Source organism: Callithrix jacchus, chromosome 13 (genome assembly GCF_049354715.1).
Source record: "Callithrix jacchus isolate 240 chromosome 13, calJac240_pri, whole genome shotgun sequence".
Classification (NCBI taxonomy): Eukaryota; Metazoa; Chordata; class Mammalia; order Primates; family Cebidae; genus Callithrix; species Callithrix jacchus.
In genome coordinates, this window is record NC_133514.1 from 53684669 (window position 1) to 53708439 (window position 23771).

A 23771-nucleotide genomic window follows, 5' to 3' on the forward strand; every position below is an offset into this window, starting at 1 on the left:
AAAAGGTGAGAAAAAAAACATGGCTACCTAAGAGCTTTATATTTAGTACTAGTCAGATACGTGGATATGGAATGGAATTTTTAAAAAATGCATTTAAAAACTCAACAAAATTAATAAACATACTTCATGTTTTTGTTCAGTTCTCGAGTAACTAATGGACCTAATAAAACTGAATCCCCATGCAAAGACTGCATTCATCTTTAGGTTAAAAATTTTAGACTGGGTGCGGTGGCTCATGCCTGTAATCCCAGCACTTTGGGAGGCCAATGTGGGAGGATCACTTGAACCCAAGAGTTTGAGATCAGCCGGAGCAGTGTGGCAAAACCCCATCTCTACAATCACGAGGTCAAGAGCCACATGGTGAAACCCCGTCTCTACTAAAAATACGAAAAATTAGCTGGGCATGGTGGCGCACGCCTGTAATCCCAGCTACTCGGGAGGCTGAGGCAGGAGAATTGCCTGAACCCAGGAGACGGAGGTTGCGGTGAGCCAAGATTGCGCCATTGCACTCCAGCCTGGGTAACAAGAGTAAAGCTCCGTCTCAAAAAAAAAAAAAAAATTAGCTGGGTGTGGTGGTGCATGCTTGTAGTCCCAGCTACCTGGGAGGCTTAAGATAGGAGAATCAGCTGAGCCCAGGAGTCCAGGCCACAGTGAGCCATGATTGCGCCACTGCACCCCACCCTAGACAACAGAGTTAGGACCCTGAGAAAAAAAAAATTTTAGATACTTTTTTTTTTTTTTTTTCTAAGATGGAGTCTCTCTGTTGCCCAGGCTGGAGTACAGTGGCATGACCTCGGCTCATAGCAACCTCTGCCTCCCAAGGTTAAGCAATTCTCCTGCCTCAACCTCCCAAATAGCTAGGAGGACAAGTGGGCATCATCATGCCCAGCTAATTTTTGTATTTTTAGTAGAGAAAGGGTTTCACCATATTGGCCTATTTTCTTTTATGAAGATACTGTCCATGTACAAAAAAACTGTATTGTTTGCAGTCACTAGATAGCATTTAACCACTGGAAAAACCCAGTTTTTAAAAATTGTACTTTTTGCTGTTTTTATGTTAACACATTTTTAAAAGCCATTTTGACTAACGGAATTAATTTGCTTCAGTTTCTTCTAGGAATTCTGATTTTATTGACTGGAAATACTTTGGGTGACTATTTCTGTGGAAGCTTAAAAGAAAACTTCATTTTAGGTAAAAGGTGACTCCCAAGAAGTCACTTAAAGAATGAATTACAAGGGCCGGGTGTGGTGGCTCACATCTGTAATCCTAGCACTTTGGGAAGCCAAGGAAGGCGGATCACCAGGTCAGGAGTTTGAGACCAGCCTGGCCAATGTAGTGAAACCCCATCTTTATGAAAAATTAAAAAATTAGATGGGCATGGTGGTAGCCTCAGCTATTTGGGAGGCTGAGGCAGGAGAATTGCTTGAACCTGGGAGGGGGAGGTTGTAGTGAGCTGAGATGGTGCCACTGCATTCCAGCCTGGGCAAGAGAGAGAGACTGCCTCAAAAATAAAATAAAACAATAAAAAATAAAAAGAGAGAGAGAATAAATTACAAGGTATCTTAACCACTAAACTTCATGCAAGCTTTTCCATTACTATCTCTTCTAAGAATAATTTTGCCCTAAATACTTAAAAAGAATTTTAAAAAATGTGAAAATGCTTCCTTTAAACACTGAGTTTTACAGTCAATTTCTTCTATATAAAAGTTTGGGTTTTTATGTTTTAATATACCAGAGACAATAAAAAATACTGTCTTTTGGAAAAGTATGTATTTAGCTCTGCATTCAATTTCTAGAATAACTGTCTTATTGTTAAGTCTCATTCAAATTAGCTTCATGGAGTCTTTGCGATGTTTCCAATTATGAAGTTTGCAGCATGTCTAATAAAGGCAATCCTGTTTTATTGTGCTTTGCTTTATTGTGTTTTGTATCTACTGCAGGTTTTTACAAATTGAAGGTTTGTGGCAACCCTGCATCAAGCAAGTTTATTGGTGTTCTTTTTCCAATGGCATGTGCTGACTTCATTACCATTTTTTAGCAATGAAATGTTTTTAAACTTATATACATATTTTTAGACATAATGCTATTGCATAATAGACTATAGTGCAAACAAAACTTTTATATGCACTGTGAAACCAAAAAAATTCCTCTTGACTTGCTTTATTGTAGTATTTGCTTTACTGAGATGGTCCAGAACCTAAAATGTCTACGGTATACCTAAAAATTCATTTGTGAGACTTCTCATTACTAAACAGATTTGAACTTGAAAGGCTAATTCTCGAAAGGCCTTTTCTTTTCCCAGGATGAACATTTCTGCAATTTTGCTAGCTGCCCAAGTAAAATTAAGTAAAAAACATTTAGCACACATTTCACTCTTATTTTTTTCTATAAAAATATAACTCTTTATTAAATAACATGCACAAATATCAACTAGTCATTTATTAAACAGATATTTAGAACAAATTTTAAAGAAATACAAATCCAAAAGGTACAATTTAGTATCTTGTTCATGATATTTGAATAATTTAAAAGGAATCATTGATTAAACTAATCATCCTTTATTTTTCTTTCTGAATCCAAAACCTTTTGAGGCATATACTGCATTCCAAGTTTTTTCCTAGCATTTTAGAGCTTCAGAATATCTTTAATACCAAAAGCCCTTAACAACTTATTTGAGTATACATTTCCAATGAGAAGGCATTAATTTTTCTTTTAAGCTATCATTAGCTTTGAGTCACTTTACAAAGGAAATCTGTAGAAGCATCATCATGGCAGAGAGGCTCCAGCTTTTTGAGGTACTACTGAAGAGCGTGAGAACTGTGGTTAAGACTAAAAAGCTGGATGACTAAAATTCACCAGATTCCTGCTTGCTGGCTTTTCTCTTCTGAAGCTTGTTCTGTTTGGCCCAACTATTTCCCAGCAACCATCAGAACAAAATGCTCTATAAACTTAATCCTCTCTGATTTTCTGTAACTTCAAAGCTCAATCATTTGGCTTTTGATTTTTACAATTTGCCACACTAACCCATCAAATTTCCTTTTTAGGTGAAAGTATAAACAAACTTTGCAGTAAGTATTCATATTAAAAAGTATTGCTTTTATAAATTAGCTTTTAATGTTCCCAGGCTTAATAAACTTAACTTCAACAGAACCAGTGCTTCAAAATCTACCCTGCCTTTCTGGCCCCATTTATCCAATAAAAAAGGCCAAAATCTCTCGCCTAAATTTCTAAAGAAAACTAAATCCAACCTTTATAATAAAGTCCTTGCACTATGTATTTTTTTTTACATGTGCTGCTTTATTGCGCATGCCAAGTACAGTAAGAATTAAAATATGAATTGACGTAAAAATTCAAAAATCCCTAAGCTTAATATGTACCTTTGCACTCAAAAACATTTACATTCTCTTCCACTAGCTGGAATTTCCAGCTTGTCCTAGATCACTTCATTCCTCACATATTTGCTCACTTTGCTCTATGGGAATAGAAAACATTCAGTATCATAATTCAAGAAAGTATTGTGGAAAGTTTCAAAATTTTACCTCATATGTGCAGTAACCTAATTTTCCTTTCAAAAATGTCTAACAAGTACAGCAGCAGATTTCAGACCTGAAATATTCCTGAATATTTAATTTACATCATGTTATAGGAGAAACTGGATTTTTTCCTAAGTATATTGCTAATTTATTATAAAACAGCATACCAAGTTTTTAATTATAAAATTTTGCAAATTATATTTTGTATCTTGACACAAGGAAAAAAACAACATATTAACCTGTTTTTCATAAACATTTCAGAGATTGACTGGAATATTCCTATATTTCTTTTACTTATTTTGACTACCAAATATCTTTTTTTGATTTGCATACTCAGTTTTTATTTCAAAAGTGCAAAGGCTATTAAGCTTAAAACATTAAGCAATGTAAAAAAGTTTTACAATGATTTAACATGACCAATAAAATTTATTAAACATATTTACATATATTCACAGATTCTTTCATAGTTGAATATTAAAATAGACATTTATAATTTCAGAATTTTCATTCAAAGGCATTTTTTTTTCCTGGGGAAATAGGCTCTACAGTGAGATGAAAAAAGAGCTAAGTTTTTTTTATGACTAAGTCTAAACACAGTATGTCACAAGTCTACTAGAGGAAACTAGTATGAAGCGCCTTACACTGTTGCAGGCATCAATTATGGAGAGTTAAATGATAGGAAGCATGCAATACAACTAAGCCACAATCTCTGCAGTTATGGTGATGAAAACAAGCTAACTGAAACACATGCATGCCGTATTTAAAAGTTTTCTACCTGTACACACTACTACTACACCCCATACAAACCACAACTTTGGTCCAATAAAACAGGAGACAAAACGGTTTTACAGTTATTTCTTTGTACATGTTTTGACTACCAATCCCTCTGTATACAGTTTGACCATTAATTACAAGATTTACATCTGCACAATATGTATAAAATAAGTTATTAAAAAGGAAGACAATATTAAAACTTTTCAAAAAGAAAACTGTACAATAATTTACAGATATAATAAACTGAAGAAATTTTGTGCCAAGTTTTTCTCCCACATTAGAAACTATTTGGTAGGAACTGACCCTTTTAGTTTATTGATGTATTTTTATTAAAACCTGAAAGAGATTTGAACACTAGTGGTTATCTCATTACTCAAGAGTGCTAACAACTTCCAGCGCTGTTAGCAGATTCTCAACTTTTTAAATCTACCAGTCTGCCAACATGCTGTAATGCAATAGTTACCTTTTCCAATATAAATAATTGTTTTCTATTAGAAACTGTGTTTGGATCTAAGATCCAAAATAATTCTCATTTTTTATAAAATGACAGTGTTTACTACATAACCAACTATAATTGAACTTTACTAACAATTGTAAAGGCATGAGTATTTTTGTCAAAAGGCAGTATTCCACAGTATAACGCTTAAGCATCACCAGTTCACCAGTTAAGATAATACCATCAGGAAGTACTGACTGCTATATAGGAGTCAATTCAAAGTCGTCGTTAACATCAACAAGGGGAACATAAAACTCCTGGATTTCATAAATGCTGATAGATTTATAGGTGGCAGGATCAAGTTCCTGGAGTTTGAGCTGCCATTCTAATCTCTGGACAGCATTTAAAGCCGCAGCTTCATGTTGCTGCCTCATTAAAAGACAGGTCTATTTAAAAGAAGAGAAGAGTTACTTGATTATTCTGCTAACTTTGCTTTGTTTAAAAATTAATCTCGGCTGGGCGCGGTGGCTCATGCCTGTAATCCCAGCACTTTGGGAGGCTGAGGTGGGTGGATCCCGAGGTCAAGAGATCGAGACCATCCTGGTCAACATGGTGAAACCCCGTCTCTACTGAAAATACAAAAAATTAGCTGGGCATGGTGGCGTGTGCCTGTAATCCCAGCTACTCAGGAGGCTGAGGCAGGAGAATTGCCTGAACCCAGGAGGCGGAGGTTGCAGTGAGTTGAGATATGCCATTGCACTCCAGCCTGGGTAACAAGAGCGAAACTCCGTCTCAAAGAAAAAAATAAATAAATAAAATAATCTCATCCAGTTTCTTTAGGGACTAAGATGGACATATCAGGATCATAAAAAGCATTTGAATTACAAACCCATTTCTTTTCTTTTCTTTTTTGAGACACAGTCTTGCTGTCTCCCAGGCTGGAGTGCAGTGGCGAGATCTGGGCTCACTGCAACCTCTGCCTCCTGAATTCAAGCAATTCCCTTGCTTCAGCCTCCCAAGCAGCTGAGACTACAAGTATGTGCCACCAGGCCTGGCTAATTTTTAAATTTTTGGTAGAGATGGGGCTTCACCATGTTGGCCAAGCTGGTCTCAAACTCCTAACCTCAGGTGATCTGCCTATCTCGGCCTCCCAAAGTGCTGGGATTAGTCATGAACTGCCGCACCAGCCTACAAGCCCATTTCTGTTTTACCCTGTTTGTACACACATACTATTTCTGGGTCTGCAATTTCATTTTCATCTTATACAGCAAGGGTCCCCAACCCCCAGACTGGTACTGCTCCATGACCTGTTAGGAACTGTGCCACACCGCAGGAGCATTACCATCTCAGCTCAGCCTCCTGTTAGATCAACTACAGCATTAGATCCTCCTAGGAGCTCAAACCCTATTGTGAACTGCGCATGCAAGGGATCTAGGTTGCATGCTCCTTATGAGAATCTAATGCCTGATGATCTGAAGTGGAAGTTTCATCCCCAAACCATCCTCCCACAAAACTGGTCCCTGGTGCCAAAAAGGTTGGGACTGCTGTTACAGATTTTAATTTGAAAATATTATTTCAAAATTTCAAATCAAATGATTTGCTTTATAGATTATTTGAAAATTATATTCCTTTTCTTACCATTCTCCTATTCTTTCATATGTTCAAGCTATAACCTGACAGGTATACTGGATTATAAGCATGAAGACCCATACTGGAAACTGCATTTTCTGTGGCAGTTTTCTCTTTCATACTATATTAGTCCTTAAAATGGACTTGTGGTCTTTATCTTTCCAATTGTGGCCCAGTGTGAGGATTCATGACTAACCACTCTTTCTCCTCCTAATTATTTCTCCCCAATAAAGCTGTAAAGATTTTTTTTAAGGAGGAAGCATTCATTTAAACTGACTTCTAAACATACGTACCTTCAATTTGTCAAATTTATCATCCACATCTTGTAACCAAGACATGAACTGTCTTGCATTAAAGCGATCCCTCACAGAAGTTTTACTGTCATCAGACTAAAAGGGAAAAGTTGAATATTATAAAATACAATAAACCACTTTAAATCTATGTCATTATAATATTTTTATGGCATATGCCCCTTAGTAATGATTAAAATATATTTTGAAAAATATATAAATGGAATACTATTGAAGTTTGGTAAAACTTTTATTTTCATATTGTGTAGGCAGATTGGTTATTAGAATTCTTGGGATGGTAGATTTAGTTATTAACAGTAGATTCCTATTGTTCTAAATCAAAGATGTTCCTCAAAAAGGCATGTTAATTAAGTACTGTGCCTGTGACATTATTACTGTATAATCAATAACAGACAATTTTAATGTTAAAGTTTACTATCTGTAGGGACAAAAAGTATCCATGTGGGAAAGAGCTGCTTTAGAGCCCAACATTTTTTCCAGGACCAGTCTCTAGGGTGCTCATGAAGAAATTCTTTATCAACACTTAAGAATACCAGTTATGAGGCCGGGTTTGGTGGCTCATGCCTGTAATCCCAGTACTTTGGGAGGCTGAGGCAGGCAGATCACCTGAGGTTAGTAGTTTGAGACCAGCCTGACCAACATAGAGAAACCCCATCTCTACTAAAAATACAACAAATTAGCTGGGTGTGGTGACGCATGCCTGTAATTCCAGCTACTCAGGAGGCTGAGGCAGGAGAATCACTTGAACCCGGGAGGCGGAGGTTGTGGTGAGTCAAGATTGCACTGTTGCACTCCAGCTTGGGCAACAAGAGCAAAACTTCATTTCAAAAAAAAAAGAATACCACTTTTGGAATTAACTTAGGCTATATTCAAATTTCAGCTCTGTACCTTACTATGTAATCTTGAACTAATTATACAGTCTCAGTTTTATACTCTGTAAAATGTGGTAATGGTACCTCTTCAGCTTGTTTTGAGAATGAAAAGTGTCTATAAAATCCTCACCATAATGCTTAGGCGCAAAGGAAGCACTGAATGCAGCACTCACTCCCTCTAATTACTACTACTTCCAGTGCATCAAAGTGACATCCAGGTAGCAGGTAGCCCTCATACTCACACTACTCACATTTTTAGCAGCTATAATTTCTTCCTTGGGCCCCAAGCTAGATGTTTTGACTATTTAACATTTTATTGTTGACTTTTAAATATTACAAGTTTATTTATTTTTCTTTACTACATTTCAGGTGCTCACATAAGTTTACTTTGAAAAGGAAGAAGTAACAGTAAGAGTGTGGACTAATGGACAATCTAAGCCCCACCCAAAGAAAAGTAAACTTTTTTCCCTTTAGTTCTTTCAAAGGCTACTCCCATAGGAAATATGCCTGCTACTTGAGACCTTGTACTCTAAAGACAGCTGTAAAAGGATGGGTAACAGTTCCATATTTAAGAACGTCACCAAAAATGCAGAAATGTTTTTAGGATAAGTTTCTCTATGTCAAGAGAATACGCCTCACATTTTGGTATCTCGTCAAGCTGAATTTCTCCCCCCATGTCAGATGGGTAATGTGTACTCACTGCAACAAGGTTTGAGAGAGGCCTGTCTCACACAGTGTGAAAACTCAGTCATCAGGCTTATGATCCACGAAAGGATCTTAACAAGCTTAAAGTCAGGTAGTCTGGATCACTAAGAAAATCTGGGGCAGGGTAAAATGAATTATTCAAGTTATCAAAATCCCTTTACAATTGAAAATTTCTACTTTTCTAGGAAAATGCATTTATTTTTTAAATTCTCTTTTTAACCTATATGAAATGGGCTTTCCTCACCTCTGCTGCATTTGATTACCAATATGTTTTCATCTATTTTAAATGTCATCAGAAATTTCTTAATGTTTTTGTCTAATAGTTTCCCACCTCAATTTCCAGCTCTGCTATGAATTTTTTATTTTTAAGAAACAGAATGTTGCTCTGTCATCCAGGCTGGCGTGCTATCATAACTCAATGCAGGCCGGAACTCCTTGGCTTAATTGATCCTTCCACCTTAGCCACCTGGAGTAGCTAGGGCTACAGGGATACACCACCATGCCAAGCTTTTTACTTTTATGTCTTTTGCCATTTCTTTGTTTTTGAAATGGAGTCTTACTCTGTTGCCCAGGCTAGAGTACAGTGACACAATCTGGTTCACTGCAACGTCTGACTCCTGGGTTCAAATGATTCTCCTGCCTCAGCCTCCTGAGAAGCTGGGATTAAAGGTGCATGCCACCATGCCTGGCTAATTTTGTATTTTTAGTAGAGATGGGGTTTTTCCATGTTGGTCAGGCTGGTCTTGAACTCCTGACCTCAAGATCCACCTGCCTTGGCCTCCCAAAGTGCTGGGATTACAGGTGTGAGCAACCTTACCTGGCCATCTTTTGTCATTTCATTGAGTTTTGGGAGAAAGAAGAAATCAACAGGTGTGTATGTTTACTCAACCATTCTGAACTAGAAATCTCCAAGAGACTTTTCCTTGTAACTGGATTATCAACCCCAATTTACATTGCTCTAAAACTCATTACTCTCTAACTGTTCAAAACTTTAAAAGACCTCAAGATATCACAGTGTCTAGTCCAGCCTATAAGAACATGGTTAAACTGTTAATTGCAGTTATTAAAAACCATTCATTCTTCCCTTTAAACATCTTTAAGTATAAAAGTTCTAGAAAGTCCCTCAGTGGCCTCTCCAGTGCCTATTTCCTTAGTCATACAGTTCTTTCTGAAGAGATCCAATGTTAATAGCATCCTCAGATATCTCTGAACACTTTCATTTGAAAAACAGTTAGTGCTTTAGGGTTTTTTTTTTTTTTTTTTTTTTTTGAGGCAGGGTCTCACTCTATTGACCAGGCTCGAGTGCAGTGGTGCAATCACAGCTCACTACAGCCTCAACCTCCCAGGCTCAAGAGATCCTCCTACCTCAGCCTTCCTCATGGCTGGGACTACAGGTGTGCCCTAATACACCCAGTTAATTTTTGTATTTTTTTGGTAGAAATAGGATTTCACCATGTTTCCTAGGCTGGTCTTGAACTCGTGAGCTCAAGCGATTGCCCACTTTGGCCTCCCAAAGTGCTGGGAATCCAGGCATGAGCTACCAAGCCCATCTGGTGCCTTAAGTTTGAAACCTACCGATCTAGTTCAATCTTGATTTTTTTATAGATGAAAAAAATAAAGCTCAAAAGAGTCTAAAGATATTTTTCTGTGATAGACACTATTATCCTTTGCATTACTAGCTAATTTCCTTTAAAACAACATTTCCTACTCTGTTTTCAGGTGGTAATCCTTCACTGGTTATTTTTAAATTTTTAATCATTAAATTCTTTCTTTTCTAACCAATGAATTCACTCTGGTTTATAAGCCATTAAAAAAGTCTAAAAACTAATATGGATGGTCTGAGTTCATGTAATTCATATGTGACAGTAAATTTTATTGAAGATATTTCTTCAGTCTTTCACAATTCATGTATTCCACCAACATTCATGGTCAAACCAGGAGCCTCGCTCTCTTTTTAGGACTGTCACAACCTAGAGGTACCATCTAGCTGCACTATTTTTCAGTGTACAACTGCCTGGAGGTCAAAACTAAAGGTATAAATATTCACTTTAGAAACAAATGACATATACCTGTATGGGCACTATCCTAAACACACAGGTGTTTTGTGATCATCTGCTTTTATAATAAAAATCTAATGTTTAGAGTGCTTTAGAAAATGGAGGACCAGCTGATCTGGAAGTACTCTGGCTTAAGAGTTGTTTTTCTTCTTTGACCTTTCATGATTGTTGAATTCAAGTTTCTTCTTTGGAAACAGATCCTAAAAATAGCCAAGTTGCATTTTTTGAAAGCATCCTTTCTAAATGTATCAACAAACATTTTACCTGAGAGTCCAAGGGTACATTGTATACTTCAGCATCCAGCAAAACAGTACAAGCACTAAATGGCAGTGTTTGATTTGCCAATGTTCTTGCAGCTCTGTAATGAACTCGCAGAACTTCTTGTTCATTGGATACAATGAGTTTTTCCTAGTTGAATAAAGAATTAAAAAATCATAAATTCAATAACTTTTTTTAAAGAACAATCTCACTCTCTCACCTAGGCTGTAGTGCAGTGGTGTGATCAAAGCTCACTGCAGCCTTGACCTCCTGTGCTAAAGTGATCCTCCCACCTCAGCCTCCTGAGTAGCTGGGACTACAGGTGTGTGCCACTAGGCCCTGCTAATTAAAAAAAAAAAATTATTAAAAAAAAAAGTCTCACTACATTGCCCAGACTGGTTTCAAAATTCTGGGCTCAAGTGATTCTCCCACCTCACCCTCTCAAAGTTCTCAGATTATAGACATGAACCACTATGCCTGGCCTCTTCTTACTCTGTCACCCAGGATGGTTTGCAGACATGATCATAGCTCACTGTAATCTCGATATCCTGGGCTCAAGCAATCTTTCCACCTCAGCCTCCTGAGTATCTAGTACTATAGGTGTGGACCACTACACGTGGCTAATTATTATAAAATTTTTTTAGAAACGGGGATTCACTATGTTGCCCAGGCTGGTCACCATCTCCTGGGCGCAAGTGACCCTCCTTTTGTGGCCTCCCAAAGTGCTGGAATTACAGGTGTGAGCCACACACCTCACCAGCATATTTTAAGCGATTTTATCTTATTCAAAAATAATTTGTTAGGCCAGGTGTAGTGGCAAAACCCCATCTCTACAACAAACAAATAAGTTAAGGAACCCAAATTTCAGAGTAGTCTTTTCTTCAGAGTAGGCTTGAGAAATTTGAGAACTCCCAGTATTCCAAAAGTAGAAATATATCCTCTCTCTCCAAAACCAGCAGTTTCTCTATTTTAAAATTATTTTGTAAAGCATGGTGGCATAAAATAGTGGCTTTTAGTGTATTTACCAAGATGTTCAATCATCACCAGAACATTTCCATCACTCCAAAAAGAAACCTGCTGTTCATTAGCAGATTCCTTATTCCCCACACCCTGTTCCTCTATTCTCCTAGTAACCACTAATCTAACTTTTGTCTCTATGAATTAGCTATCTTGAACATTTAATATAAATGGAATCATACACTATGCAATATGTGGTCTTTTGTGATTGGCTTCTTTCACTTGGCATAATGATTTCAAGGTTCATGTTGTAGCATGCATCAGTACTTTATTTCATTTTATGGCTGAATAATATTCCACTGCATGAATATATACCACATTTTATTCATCAATTGATAGACATTTGGGCTTGAAGGGTAGCAGAAAATCCTACCCCAAAATATGCCACTTTGGCGTAAGGATTATTCTGAGCTAAAGGCAGTTTGAAGTCTGCAGGCTCAAGAGTGTTCTGACCTCCCCTTTTCTACCTGAAAGCCAGAGATAAAACTTCCATGGGAAAGATGATCTCCTGAAACCAGGAGGAAAGAAACATTCTTATGACCAGAGACAGGGACTCAAGGCCAAGAGAATTCTGTACAAACAGACCTTGTTAAGGTAAGTTTCACCTTCCTTTAGCCTCCCAGTAGATTTTACTTTTCCACAGCTGCCTTTCCTTCTTCAACCTAGTATAAAATCACTTAGGTCTTGTCACTTCTTTGGTTCCCATGTGACATAAATCTTACATTAAATAAATCTGCACATTTTTCTCCTGTTAATCTGTCTATGTCAGATGAAGTAAGATAAAAGTCATTTAAAATATGCTGGCCAGGCATGGTGGCTTTCACCTGTAATCTCAATGCTTTGGGAGGCTGAGGTGACCTTAAGGCCCAGCTGGAGACCTTAAGATGGTAGAGGTAACTTTTGCCTCTCCTACAGGCTATTTACATTTTGGGATAATATTTTAAAAATGCTGCTATAAATGTTCACACTCAGGTTTCTGTTTGGATGCATGTTTTCATTTCTCTTCAGTAAATAAGTAGGATTGGAACTGCTGGGTCATCTGGTGACTCTGTTTAACTTGTTGAGGAACCACCAAGCTGTGTTCCACAGTAGCTGTATCATTTCACATTCCTATCAGCAATGGAAGAGTGCTAATTTCTTCAGAACCTTGCCAGCACTTGTTATATCTGTCTTTTTGATAATAGCCATTCTACTCGGTCTGAAGTGGTATCCCCTGTGTTGGCAGCTTTTTATAATGAATTTTTTTTTTTTTACTTTTTTAGGATGGAGTTTTGCTCTTGTTGCTCAGGCTGGAGTGCAATGGTGCAATCTTGGCTCCCAGGTTCAATCAATTCTCCTGCCTCAGCCTCCCGAGTAGCTGGGATTACAGGCATGCGCCACCACGCCCAGCTAATTTTGTATTTTTGGCAGAGGCAGGATTTCTCCATGTTAGTCAGGCTGGTCTCAAACTCCCAACCTCAGGTGATCTGCCCTTCTCAGCCGAGTGCTGGGATTACAGGCATGAGCCACCGTACTTGGCCTATAAATGAGTATTTTTATAGAAAAAACATACTGTACGCTGACATCAACTACTTGTAAACCTCTGACATCACAATAAAATCCTTCCTTAATGTATTAAGTGGGGCCCAAAACTACTTATGTAATATGCAGAGTCATTCTACCACAAGGTTAATAAAATGATCTAGGCAATCTGCATTTAGCAGACTGAGAATTCCTGAGGGCCAGCTGCAGATCCCAACCCATCCTAATCTTGGCTACAGACTTGTGCCGTCTGGTCCTAACTATATTCTTTTACCTAAATATCAATGGGGATAACCCTGGGACCTGTGGCTAGCTAGAACTTCACAGAGAGGTAAAATGACTCCAGGAACTCACCAGTTTCATAACATATATGATTTTATTGGCCCTGACTATAAGGCTGGGCTGGGAGAATACAAAGAATGTGCCTAGCCTTCTCCTCCTCACCATGTTTCCCATTCCTTTCTCAACTCCCAGGAACTTTGCTCTTCTCCTCATGGAGAATACAGGCCACATTACATCCAAATATGTATTATTGCAGATTTTTATTAAATTCATGAAAAAAACACAAAAAAACATGGTCTTAATTAACTTTTTTTTTTTTGAGACAGAGTTTCACTCTTGTTGCCCAGGCTGGAGTTGCCAGGCACAATCTCAGTTCACCGCAACCTCCGCCTCCCGGGTTCAAGTGATTCTCCTGCCTCAGCCTCTCCAGAAGCTGGGATTACAGATGCCCGCCACCACACCTAACTAAGTTTTGTATTTTTAGAAGAGATGCAGTTTCATCATGTTGGGCAGGCTGGTCTCGAACTCCTGACCTCAGGCGATCCACCTGCCTCGGCCTCCCAAAGTGCTGGAATAACAGGCATAAGCCACTGCACCCAACTGAGAAATACATTTTCTAAAGTCTCTCTCCTAAAATAACTGAGATGTCATTTTATTGTAAATGTTGCTTAACTGATGATCTAAATAGTATACTTTCTATCAGCATTCTTAATTTTGTGTTTTTAAACCCCTTGAGCAGAGCTTCTCAAGCAGTGTCTTCTAAGGATAGGTTACGGGTGTGCCAATGTCTTGCTTCCTCTTAGTTTCTGGGGTGGCAGAGTGGGGCATTGGGAAATTCTGAGGAAATGGGCCAGGGACTTTGGCTGTAAACTTTGTTCATTTAGTATAGTTTCAAATATTACAATTTTCTGTGGGGAAAATGACCCTTGAACAGCATAGTTCTTAACTTGAGGTCCTTACACCCTCAAGAAGTCTGAAGATAGAATGGGGATACAGTAGTCTGGGAACTTGGATAGGAAAAAACTTATGTCTTTATTTTCACTAACCTCCAACTGGCATTTCTTTCAATCATGAATATGTCCACAAACCACAGTAGAATCAGAAGTATCTGCAGCTTTGTCATCCATAGAATCACAAATATTTCCAATTTATTAATGTATTATAGTTGTAATGCTATCCCCTCAAATTTTTATACTAATTTCCTCTTCAAAATTCCAGCAGTGGCTGGCCACAATGGCTCATACCTATAATCCCAGCACTTTGGGAGGCTAAGGCAGGAGGATGGCTTAAGCCCGGGAGTTGGAGACCAGCCTGGGCAACACACTGGGACCCCATCTCTACAAAAAAATTTTTAAAAAATTAGCTGGGTGTGGTGGTACATACTTGTAGTCCCAGCTATTTGGGAAGCTGAGGCAAAAGGATGGCTTGAGCCTTGAAGGTTGAGGCTGTGGTGAGCTGTGATGATCACACCACTGCCAGCCTGGGTGACAGAGTGAGACTGTCTCAAAAAAACAGAACAAAACAAAATCCCTGCAGGTATGAGATCTGCTGCTATATGACACCTAACTGCAGTTCTGTGTAGAGATACGTGTATGACATAGCTGGCCAAGATCAAGCAATTCTGCAGCTAGTAGTTACTGAGTCACCACAATATAAAGTTGTTTGTTCTCATATTAGTTAGACATTTAAAGTTACCCTTGAGTATTCTGCAATTCTAAATTATTTATTGGTTAAATAAATGGAAGGTGGTATCATTCTATTATTTGTTAAAGTTCTACAAATTACACAATTCAAATAAGAATTTTTAACTGTAAGGTGGCAAGGATTTCTGTAACCTGGAGAAGTGCACAGATGAATATATACGTTGAAGGTGGCTTCAAATGTCTGATAGTTGAAATAGCTATTGATGTATATTGTATTACCTAACTTCTTATTGCTAACAAGTTGTTCATTGTCAATGAGTAATGCAGTGTTTTAAACTCTGTATTGTGCTTGTTACTTCTCTTTGTAATCCTATGAATTTTTTTTATTTAAAAACATTCTGAGAAGAGATTTCAAATTTCCTAGACTGTTACAGAAGCCCACAGTAGGAAAAGAGTTAAGAACCTGTGCCAGGAAAATCAATAATGTTTGAATCAAAGAAATTATATATAAATTTTGTTTACATGTGAGTACATATATATTTCTGTGAAGAAGGATCATAGCTTACATCACATTTTTGGAGGCCCTCAACCCTCCCCAAAGATTAAGAACATGCTATAGTTTTGTAAATCCAAGCAAAATGACTTATACTTTCTATAAATAGCTAGAATAGGCTTTTCTTCCTGTAATTTCATGCAAGACTAATGGAAGACAGATACTAAGGCAGACCTATGTGGACAAATAAGCATACCCTTTTTAAGTATTTTGCCCTTTAGCCCTAAAATAGCTGGTACCAAGCAACGATTCTAAAACTTGAAAATCCAAATGTTCCATTAGGTATCTACTGTGATAGCTCTACAAATTCAACAAATAATAAGTTATTAGAGACTTATATATTAAAAATATACTCAACATGAATTATAATATGGCAGCAGCTATCCTAAAATAGGCTTAAATTTTTTTCATTTAATTAAGCCCAAGATAAAATCAAACCACTTCCCAAAATGGTTCTAGATTTTTCAAATCCACTAATAAAAGAATTACAAACCATTTTAATTTATTGCTAAACCCAGTTATTTTTAGCATAAGAGTAAATTTAAACATTTCTTACCCTTTCAATACTGTGTTGCAAACGTAGTTTCATCCTTACAACTTCCTGCTGCCGGAAAAGCTCTTTAAGTGGATCTGACAGCGAAGGTGGTGGTGTAATCTAATTTTTAAAAAAATGTATAGTTTAAAATAGTTTTATTTGCAAGAATGGGCTATTCTTTTAAAGTGAAACCCCCTCCTAGAACTATGGTAACCAGTTCAGATGTAAATAGAAAAAAAAAAAATTAAACCCTTTTAGTGCATAAAAAAATCAAATTTTGATATCTTGTGAATTAAATAATACAGAACCAAATATACAACTGGTTACTCTTGTTTGAAACACTGAACACAGTTAAGATGTTTTGATTCTGAGGACACAACAAATTTCAGGCAAATTAGGACTATGGAAGATATTCTAGGGAGACATGTTTTAGATCATCAATGACAGCTCATAGACAAGGAGGGAAGGAAGGAGGAGTCACAAAACCAGAAAAGCTGGTATAAACATGAAGGAAACACTCCTAGAGATTAAAGCAGTTCAACTGTACCTGTATAGTGAGGTCCATCTGAAGATGCAATAAATATCAAACACTAAAGTCCTGAGTGTTACATTTAATTCTTTTATAGAAGTAGATGGTCTCACAAATTTGTTTTTCAAACTTCTTTATTACATTTGATATCCCACATGACTTTATCCACACTCCAAAAAGCTTCTGATTCATCTCTAATTTGATACTACAGTGGACTGTGCTTTCTGGTAGATGCTGGAGGTTAAGGAAGCTGATTCCATCTATGCATATAACTCCACTGTTAAAATGAGAAACACTGGCTGGGTGCAGTGGCTCATGCCTGTAATCCCAGCACTTTGGGAGGCCAAGGTGGGTGGATCACAAGGTCAGGAGTTCCAGACCATCCTGGCCAATATGGTGAAACCCTGCCTCTACTAAAAATATAAAAATTAGCTGGGAATGGTAGCTGGTGCTTGTAGTTAGTCCCAGCTATTCAGGAGGCTGACGCAGAATAATTGCTTGAACCCAGGAGGCAGTAAGTTTCAGTGAGCGGAGATGGGGCCAATGCACTCCAGCCTGGGTGACTGAGTGAGACTCCATCTCAAAAAAAAAAAAAAAAAAGAGACCTCTTGGCCAGGCATGGTGGCTCTGGCCACTTTGGGAGGCCAAAGCAGGATTGCTTAAGACCAGGAGTTTAAGACCAGCCTGGGAAACAGATTGAGACCCCATCTCTACAAAAAATTAAAAAATGATCTGGATGTGATGGTATCCACCTGTAGCCTCAGTTACTCAGGAGGCTGAGATAGGAGGATTGCTTGAGTCCAGGAGTCTGAGGCTGCAGATTATGACTGCACCACTGCACTCCAGCCTGGGCAACACAGCAAGACTGTCTCTTAAGTTAAAAACAAAAATTAAAAACAAACAAAAAAAGACATCCAAGGGATGGCAATAACCATCTGTGACACCTACTCTTTTTCTACCCCTTGGAGAATTTGTATTTCCCCCCACAAAGTAAGATATCTTAGTATGTTTTGGCAAGCTCTAAGTCTTCTGGTTTAACAGTCAATTCCATATGAAAGTGGGACAATCAGGTATTTTCCACTTCTTGATGTAGTGCCACAGGAATCATGTAACACCATATTATGAAAAGCTCTTGGCAAAATCACACCTGGCTCTACACAGACTCGATAATCAGCATTATGAGAGACTGAAAACATGTTAACTACCACCACAAGCACTCAATCAGTTGAATCACAATGTTGAAAATTCTACAGGACAAATAACTTATTGGGGCTGTTCATCTCTCAGGCCTCTAATTGCAGTAATCCATTTGTTTGATTTCTGTGTCCTGTGAACTGCTTTAAATTTAGCATGAGTTGTAGATTGGTGGTTTTAGTTTTGGAAAATCATAGAGGAATCTAGTTATTTCAAGGAATATAGAGAAAGAATATCTACTATCTGACACTGATGTGCCAGAGAAAGCTTCCTCAAGAGGGTAAATACCTGACCTGCATCTTAAAGGAAGAGGAGTCAAAGTTAAAGAGTTAGTGAAATAAGTCATGTGGGAAGAAAGGTAAAGGAGGGAGATAATTCCCAGAAGACAGGATAGCATGCAAAAACAGAGAATCTGCAGACTATAGGTTGATACCAAAGTTAACTGCAGTTTTGCCATTACTCTGTCATCCTTATTTCACACCATTTTGTGAAATTTGATGGTCTAAAAACTTAACACCACAGAAGAGATCAGCAGGGGTAAAGTAACGCAGGCTGCAGTCTACTCTGTAAGTATGTTCCACAGAAGATTGGGCCTACAATTTCTCTTTTAATTCTTTACAATCTTACAATTCTGTAAAGATTTACAGAAATGGTTCCAGGAACAAGTTTGGAAAACACTGTATACTTGTATAAATGTACCCACTTAGAAAACTCTCAATACATCAAAGCTTCTGATAAATCCTGCAGTGAACCTATTTATTTTTAGATTCAGTTTCCCAATCTTATTTGACCATGAAAGCCTCCCCAACTCACACAGGAGGTATTTAAATAACATGTTGTGGAAGAGGTATTACAGAGAACACATTAGGGTTAAGTAATGGAGAACCATGTCTGACAGCTTGCTGCCGTGTGTGAATGGATACTATGGGGACAAGATTGCAGGCTAGGAATTGAGGAAGATTACTGTTGTGTTAGTGTGAGACGGAGGAAGGAGTGAAGGAAATGGGTTTGAAAAATACTGGTGACTGACCCAATAAACAACACACCTGCAGAGGACTGAGGCTTAGAGTTGAGAACTGGAGGGTGGTAAGAGACCACAGGAGGGGACAGGAGAGGAGAAAGAGAAGCAGGTTACTGCGTAACTTCAGCTCAGTGCTGACTTGAGTTTCTGAAGCTTATGGACATTCAGATGGAGCTATGCAGTTACATAAAACAAGCCGAGGAGAGAGATCTGGTCAGGATATTTAAAAGTGGGAATCATTAGCGTATATCACATATAGGAGAGAGAGAAAATCACCAAAGAGATATGGAGGCTTTCTCAGGAAACTTTCCCTCTGGTGTTTTCCTCATCCATCCTTAAGTAAATAATGCTTGGAGATTTTGTCTTTCAGTATCTGGGTCCCAGGAGTCTTGAGAATACTCATTCCCTTGATAGCTTCCCAAGGATACACTTTCTTTTATCACCCACTCCTGGGAGCCTTCCAAGATTTCTGTAGTGTGTAATCAGTGGCCACAGTAGATACTAGGTTGTAACAAATCTTGTTTCCTCCCTGTTCATTTGATTTTTGTGATGTGACCTGCAGCTTTACTCCCCTTGATCTCCTCTGGAAAAATGGCAGCAGTATGGTTAAATTATGATTAAAGTACTAGAAGGATAAACCAACTAACTCTGGGAATGTTTTACCACAATTTTTTTTTTTGTAGACACCTCGTTGGTCTTGAACCCCTGGCCTCAAGTGGTCTTTCCACCTTGGCCTCCTAAAGTGCTGGGATTACAGTTATTAAGTCATCAGGCCTGGTCCCCATTTTACAATTTCTAATGGGTTCTATAACTGGATAACATAAATGTGAGGAAAGATTACTTTCATAAAATGGCAATTAGTTGGCTGGTAGGGAACAAATGGATAAAGCCATATTGGAAAGTAAGAAAAAGAATGTCGTGCCCACAAGATTTTTGTTATGCTGGTCTTTATTATTTTTCAAACTGAATTTTGAACAAATGAGTTTAAGTCCAGTAAACTTACATACACAGCATTTTATGTACAAACTCTGGAGTTCACATATTAGCTTGAATAAGTATGAACCTTAAAGTGATTTGCAGCTGTATAAAATAATGGTAACCACCTTAAATCTATATAGTGTTTCAAAAGTTTTATTGGGCTTTGGCATATTCTATTTCAACCTACTTTGAGGTAGGGTAGACATTTATTTTTGTTTTACAGATGTGAAAACTAAGGATCAGAGATGGGAAATAATTCAGTATCACACAGTGGGTCGGTAACAAAATCCAGACTTGCAGTCATATATGCTAATTGGAAACCTACAGTGCTTTCTACTATATTGTGCTGTGTTTCACTACTTTAGTTAATTCTCATTAAAAAATAAAAATAACTTCCCACTACATTAAGGAATATTTCTCACCTCTGTTTATAGTCCCTCTTAGAACAATATTTGATACAATTTCTTTTTTTGAGACAGAGTCTTGCTCTGTCACCCAGGCTGGAGTGCAATGGCGCGATCTCAGCAAACTGCAACCTCTGCCTCCTGGGTTCAAGCGATTCTCCTGTCTCAGCCTCCCAAGTAGCTGGGATTACAGATGCCCGCCACAACTAATTTTTGTATTTTCAGTAGAGATGGGATTTCACCTTGTTGGTCAGGATGGTCTTGACACCTGATGATCCACCCGCCTTGGCCTCCCAAAGTACTGGGATTGATTAGGCATGAGCCACTGTGCCTGGCCACACTAAATATAACCAGACATATTCTGAGAATTGTTTCAAGGAAGTCAAACTTGAATTACATCACTTTTGCAAGAGTAAGGTGACATACGAACATATACACATTTATGTATTTATCATATACAGATTACATATATGTGTGTATGTATATATATACACAATAAATGTATATATACGTAGTCAATAGATTAAGGCAGCAACCTAATACGGTTCATCTAAAATGATTTTTACTGAAATAGTTTGTTTAAAAGTTCTAACTTAAATTTGTTCTTTACAGTTATACCTCTATTTTAAGCCTATGTCACTACATATTATTTCAGGTAAAATTTCTTACTTTTTAAGGGAAAACAAAGTTGGGGAATGAAATAAGAAAGTTACTAGCTTTATATTTTTTGTCTCATTAACAGATTATGTTGCTGAAATAATCAATAACAAATTTATTTACAACCCCCCACCTCTTTTTTTGAGATGGAGTTTTGCTCTTGTTGCCCAGGCTGGAGTGCAATGGTGTGATCTCGGCTCACTGCAACCTCTGCATTCCAGGTTCAAGCGATTCTACCACCTCAGCCTCCCGAATAGCTGGGATTACAGGTAATGCACTACCACGCTCGGCTAATTTTGTATTTTTAGTAGAGACGGGGTTTCTCCACATTCGCCAGGCTGGTCTCCAACTCCCGACCTCAGAGGATTTGCCTGCCTCGGCCTCCTAATGTGCTGGGATTACAGGCATAAGCACCACGCCCATCCTACAATCCCTTATTTTTAATCTACTACTACTGCCATCTAAATCTCAATTTTTAAGATTCAAAAGGCACTAGCATCAGGTATTCTGTGGATATAAGACTAAAAACCATCTTTCTTCTAACTTTTTGATCTCTTTTGAACTGGACTTTGAAAGAAGGAATGTCTGTCAAACAGCACATAATAGTCAGAGGACTCCAAGTATAGCCAACAAGTACACATTAGAGAAGTAACTGGAGCCAAGCCTAGAACAGTATGAGAAGGATCTTGTATACAAGAAGGAATAGGAAGGTTAGCCTATAGAAAACTGGGAGTCCCTGAAGATGTTTAGCCCAGTAATCACAAAATCAGATCTGTGCTTTATAATGAACCCAGACAGAAAGCAAGCAAGATTGAGAGGAGAGATCAGATGAGGACTAGAAACCTATGGCAGCAATTCACAATGTCTATATTTTGTTCATCTCTGGTATCTGGTTACTAGCACAATGCTTAGCACCTAGTTATGACTTGTACATACAATAAGATGAATATTTGAATATCTGAATGATAGTCTAAGGAACTAACAAAGTCCTTGCATAACAGAGGTAACAGAAAAGGGGAAAGGAAGTTAAGATGAATGAACATGACTTAGTGACTGGTTTGAAGTGAGGCCGAGAAGAGATCAAGGTTGAATCTTGGGTTCCCAGTTGGGGAAATTAGACAGCAGACAATGACAGTAACCAAAGAGGGCAAAAAACACTTTTGAGGTAAGATAATCATTTGGCTTTAGACATGATTTTAAGGATCTTGTGGGACATTCAGGTGTCCAAAAGCAGTCAGAAACGTGGTTATGGAGGTCAGGTCAGTAGTGTATTCAGGACTAAAGATAAATTTGGGACTCAATCTGTAAGTGTATTACAGGTCACAGGCAGAGGCAGACATGTACATGATTAATTATATTATAAAGAAAGCATAAGGATGACCCAAGCAATTCTGCTTCAACAAGATTTCCCACAAAGGTGACATCACAGTTGAAACAAAGGCAGAGACAAAAAAGGACAGAGAAGGGACCTGGAGAGAAGGGCATTTCAGGTGGAGGGAACAGCACTACAAAAACAGTGAGGATGAAATTTCTGTTAAAGAGTGAGTTGTTTGGCTGAGATACTGGGTATGTTTGGAAGCAGTGAGAAAATGAAGCTGCAGAGGTCGGACTGAGGTCAGATCATGAAATGCATGGTTATGCAGGGCTTTACCATTTGGATTTTAAGCTGCAGATCATGGGAAGCCAGTTAATCACATCTTAGGTATTTAAGTAGGGAAATAGCTTTTTATTGTTTTAAAAAGTAGAAACTTAACAACAAAAGAGAATGCTCTAGCAGACAAGAGGCCAGAAGTAAAAAGCTGCCACAATGGGTATACTAAGTAAGAGATTATACCAAGACAGTGGTAGAGGGTATAGATTTTGGAGTTCGAAGGCACAATGGTTAGAATTTGGTGACTGCTCATTTTCTACTGTGGTGTCAGTTCCAATGAATACAGATTTGTTTCTCAGAAAGTGAGAGGTAACTAATTCCCTTTGGTACATGTTAAGTTTAAAGTTTTAGTGCAAGAATGAGGCACTCATCTGAGCACTGGTGTGCCCAAGGGCATGCTCCCTTCCTGAGAAATCACCTAGCAGAAGGGCCATGCACTTCAGAGGTCTTGTGGATTCAGCTGAGGTCACTGTTGCAACTGCATTTCACTTCTTGCTTTGCTCAATTCTGCTTCCCTTACTCATTTATTTTTGATGAAACCCACCAATAAGCCTCTTGCACACCATCTCAGCACCTGTTTCCTGGGGAACCCAATCTATAACAAGGTGTCAGAAGGGTATTTAATTTAGGTAGTGATGCCCGGAAAGTACTGATATTTGGTTTTGGAGGTCAGAAATGATACAACCAGATAAGAATTTTAGGGAACTACTTGACACTTGGAAGACTACTGAAACCACAGATATATAGATAATTTCCACATTTAAAAAAGACATAAGCAAAAAGTCAACAGAAGAATGGATGACCAGTGAACTCATATTAAGGCCAGGTGTGGTGGCTCATGCCTGGAATCCCACAGCTTTGGGAGGCCGGGGTGGGAGGATCATTTGAGCCTAGGAGTTTGAGACCAGCCTGGGCAACAGAGCGAGACCTCATCTCTACAAACAACAACAAAAAAAAACAAAGCACTAGCAGGGTATGGTGGTGTGTGCCTGTAGTCCCAGCTACGCAGGAGGCTGAGATGAGAGGATTGCTTGAGCCCAGGGGTCTTAAGTTATAGTGAGCTATAAGAAAGAAAATAGTAAAATAAAAATAAAGGGTGGGTGTAGAGAAAACGAGTCACTAAAATACACAGAAAAAGGGCTGAGTGTGGTGGCTCATGCCTGTAATCCCAATACTTTGGGAGGCAGAGGCAGAAGGATCGCTTGGAACC

At 38.2% G+C, this 23771-nt stretch overlaps 1 protein-coding gene and 1 non-coding gene across 25 annotated transcripts in view; both read right to left on the bottom strand.

Annotated features, from left to right (window-relative positions):
• Positions 1-2379: 2379 nt before the first annotated feature.
• Positions 2380-23771, bottom strand: part of ANKRD12 (ankyrin repeat domain 12) — a 149561-nt gene continuing 128169 nt past the window's right edge. For all 24 annotated transcript variants that reach the window (XM_008979488.5, XM_002757056.7, XM_078347734.1 and 21 more), the window contains 4 exons: positions 16149-16247; positions 10583-10726; positions 6667-6762; positions 2380-5190 (listed from right to left, as the gene is read on the bottom strand). In XM_008979488.5, the coding sequence (XP_008977736.1) occupies positions 5005-5190; positions 6667-6762; positions 10583-10726; positions 16149-16247 (525 nt within the window). In that variant the 3' untranslated portion in view covers positions 2380-5004. The remainder of the gene's footprint in view (positions 5191-6666; positions 6763-10582; positions 10727-16148; positions 16248-23771) is intronic.
• On the bottom strand, positions 8232-8332 carry LOC118147085 (small nucleolar RNA U13). Its single transcript, XR_004733251.1, has one exon. It is a non-coding gene; the product is annotated as a small nucleolar RNA U13 (small nucleolar RNA).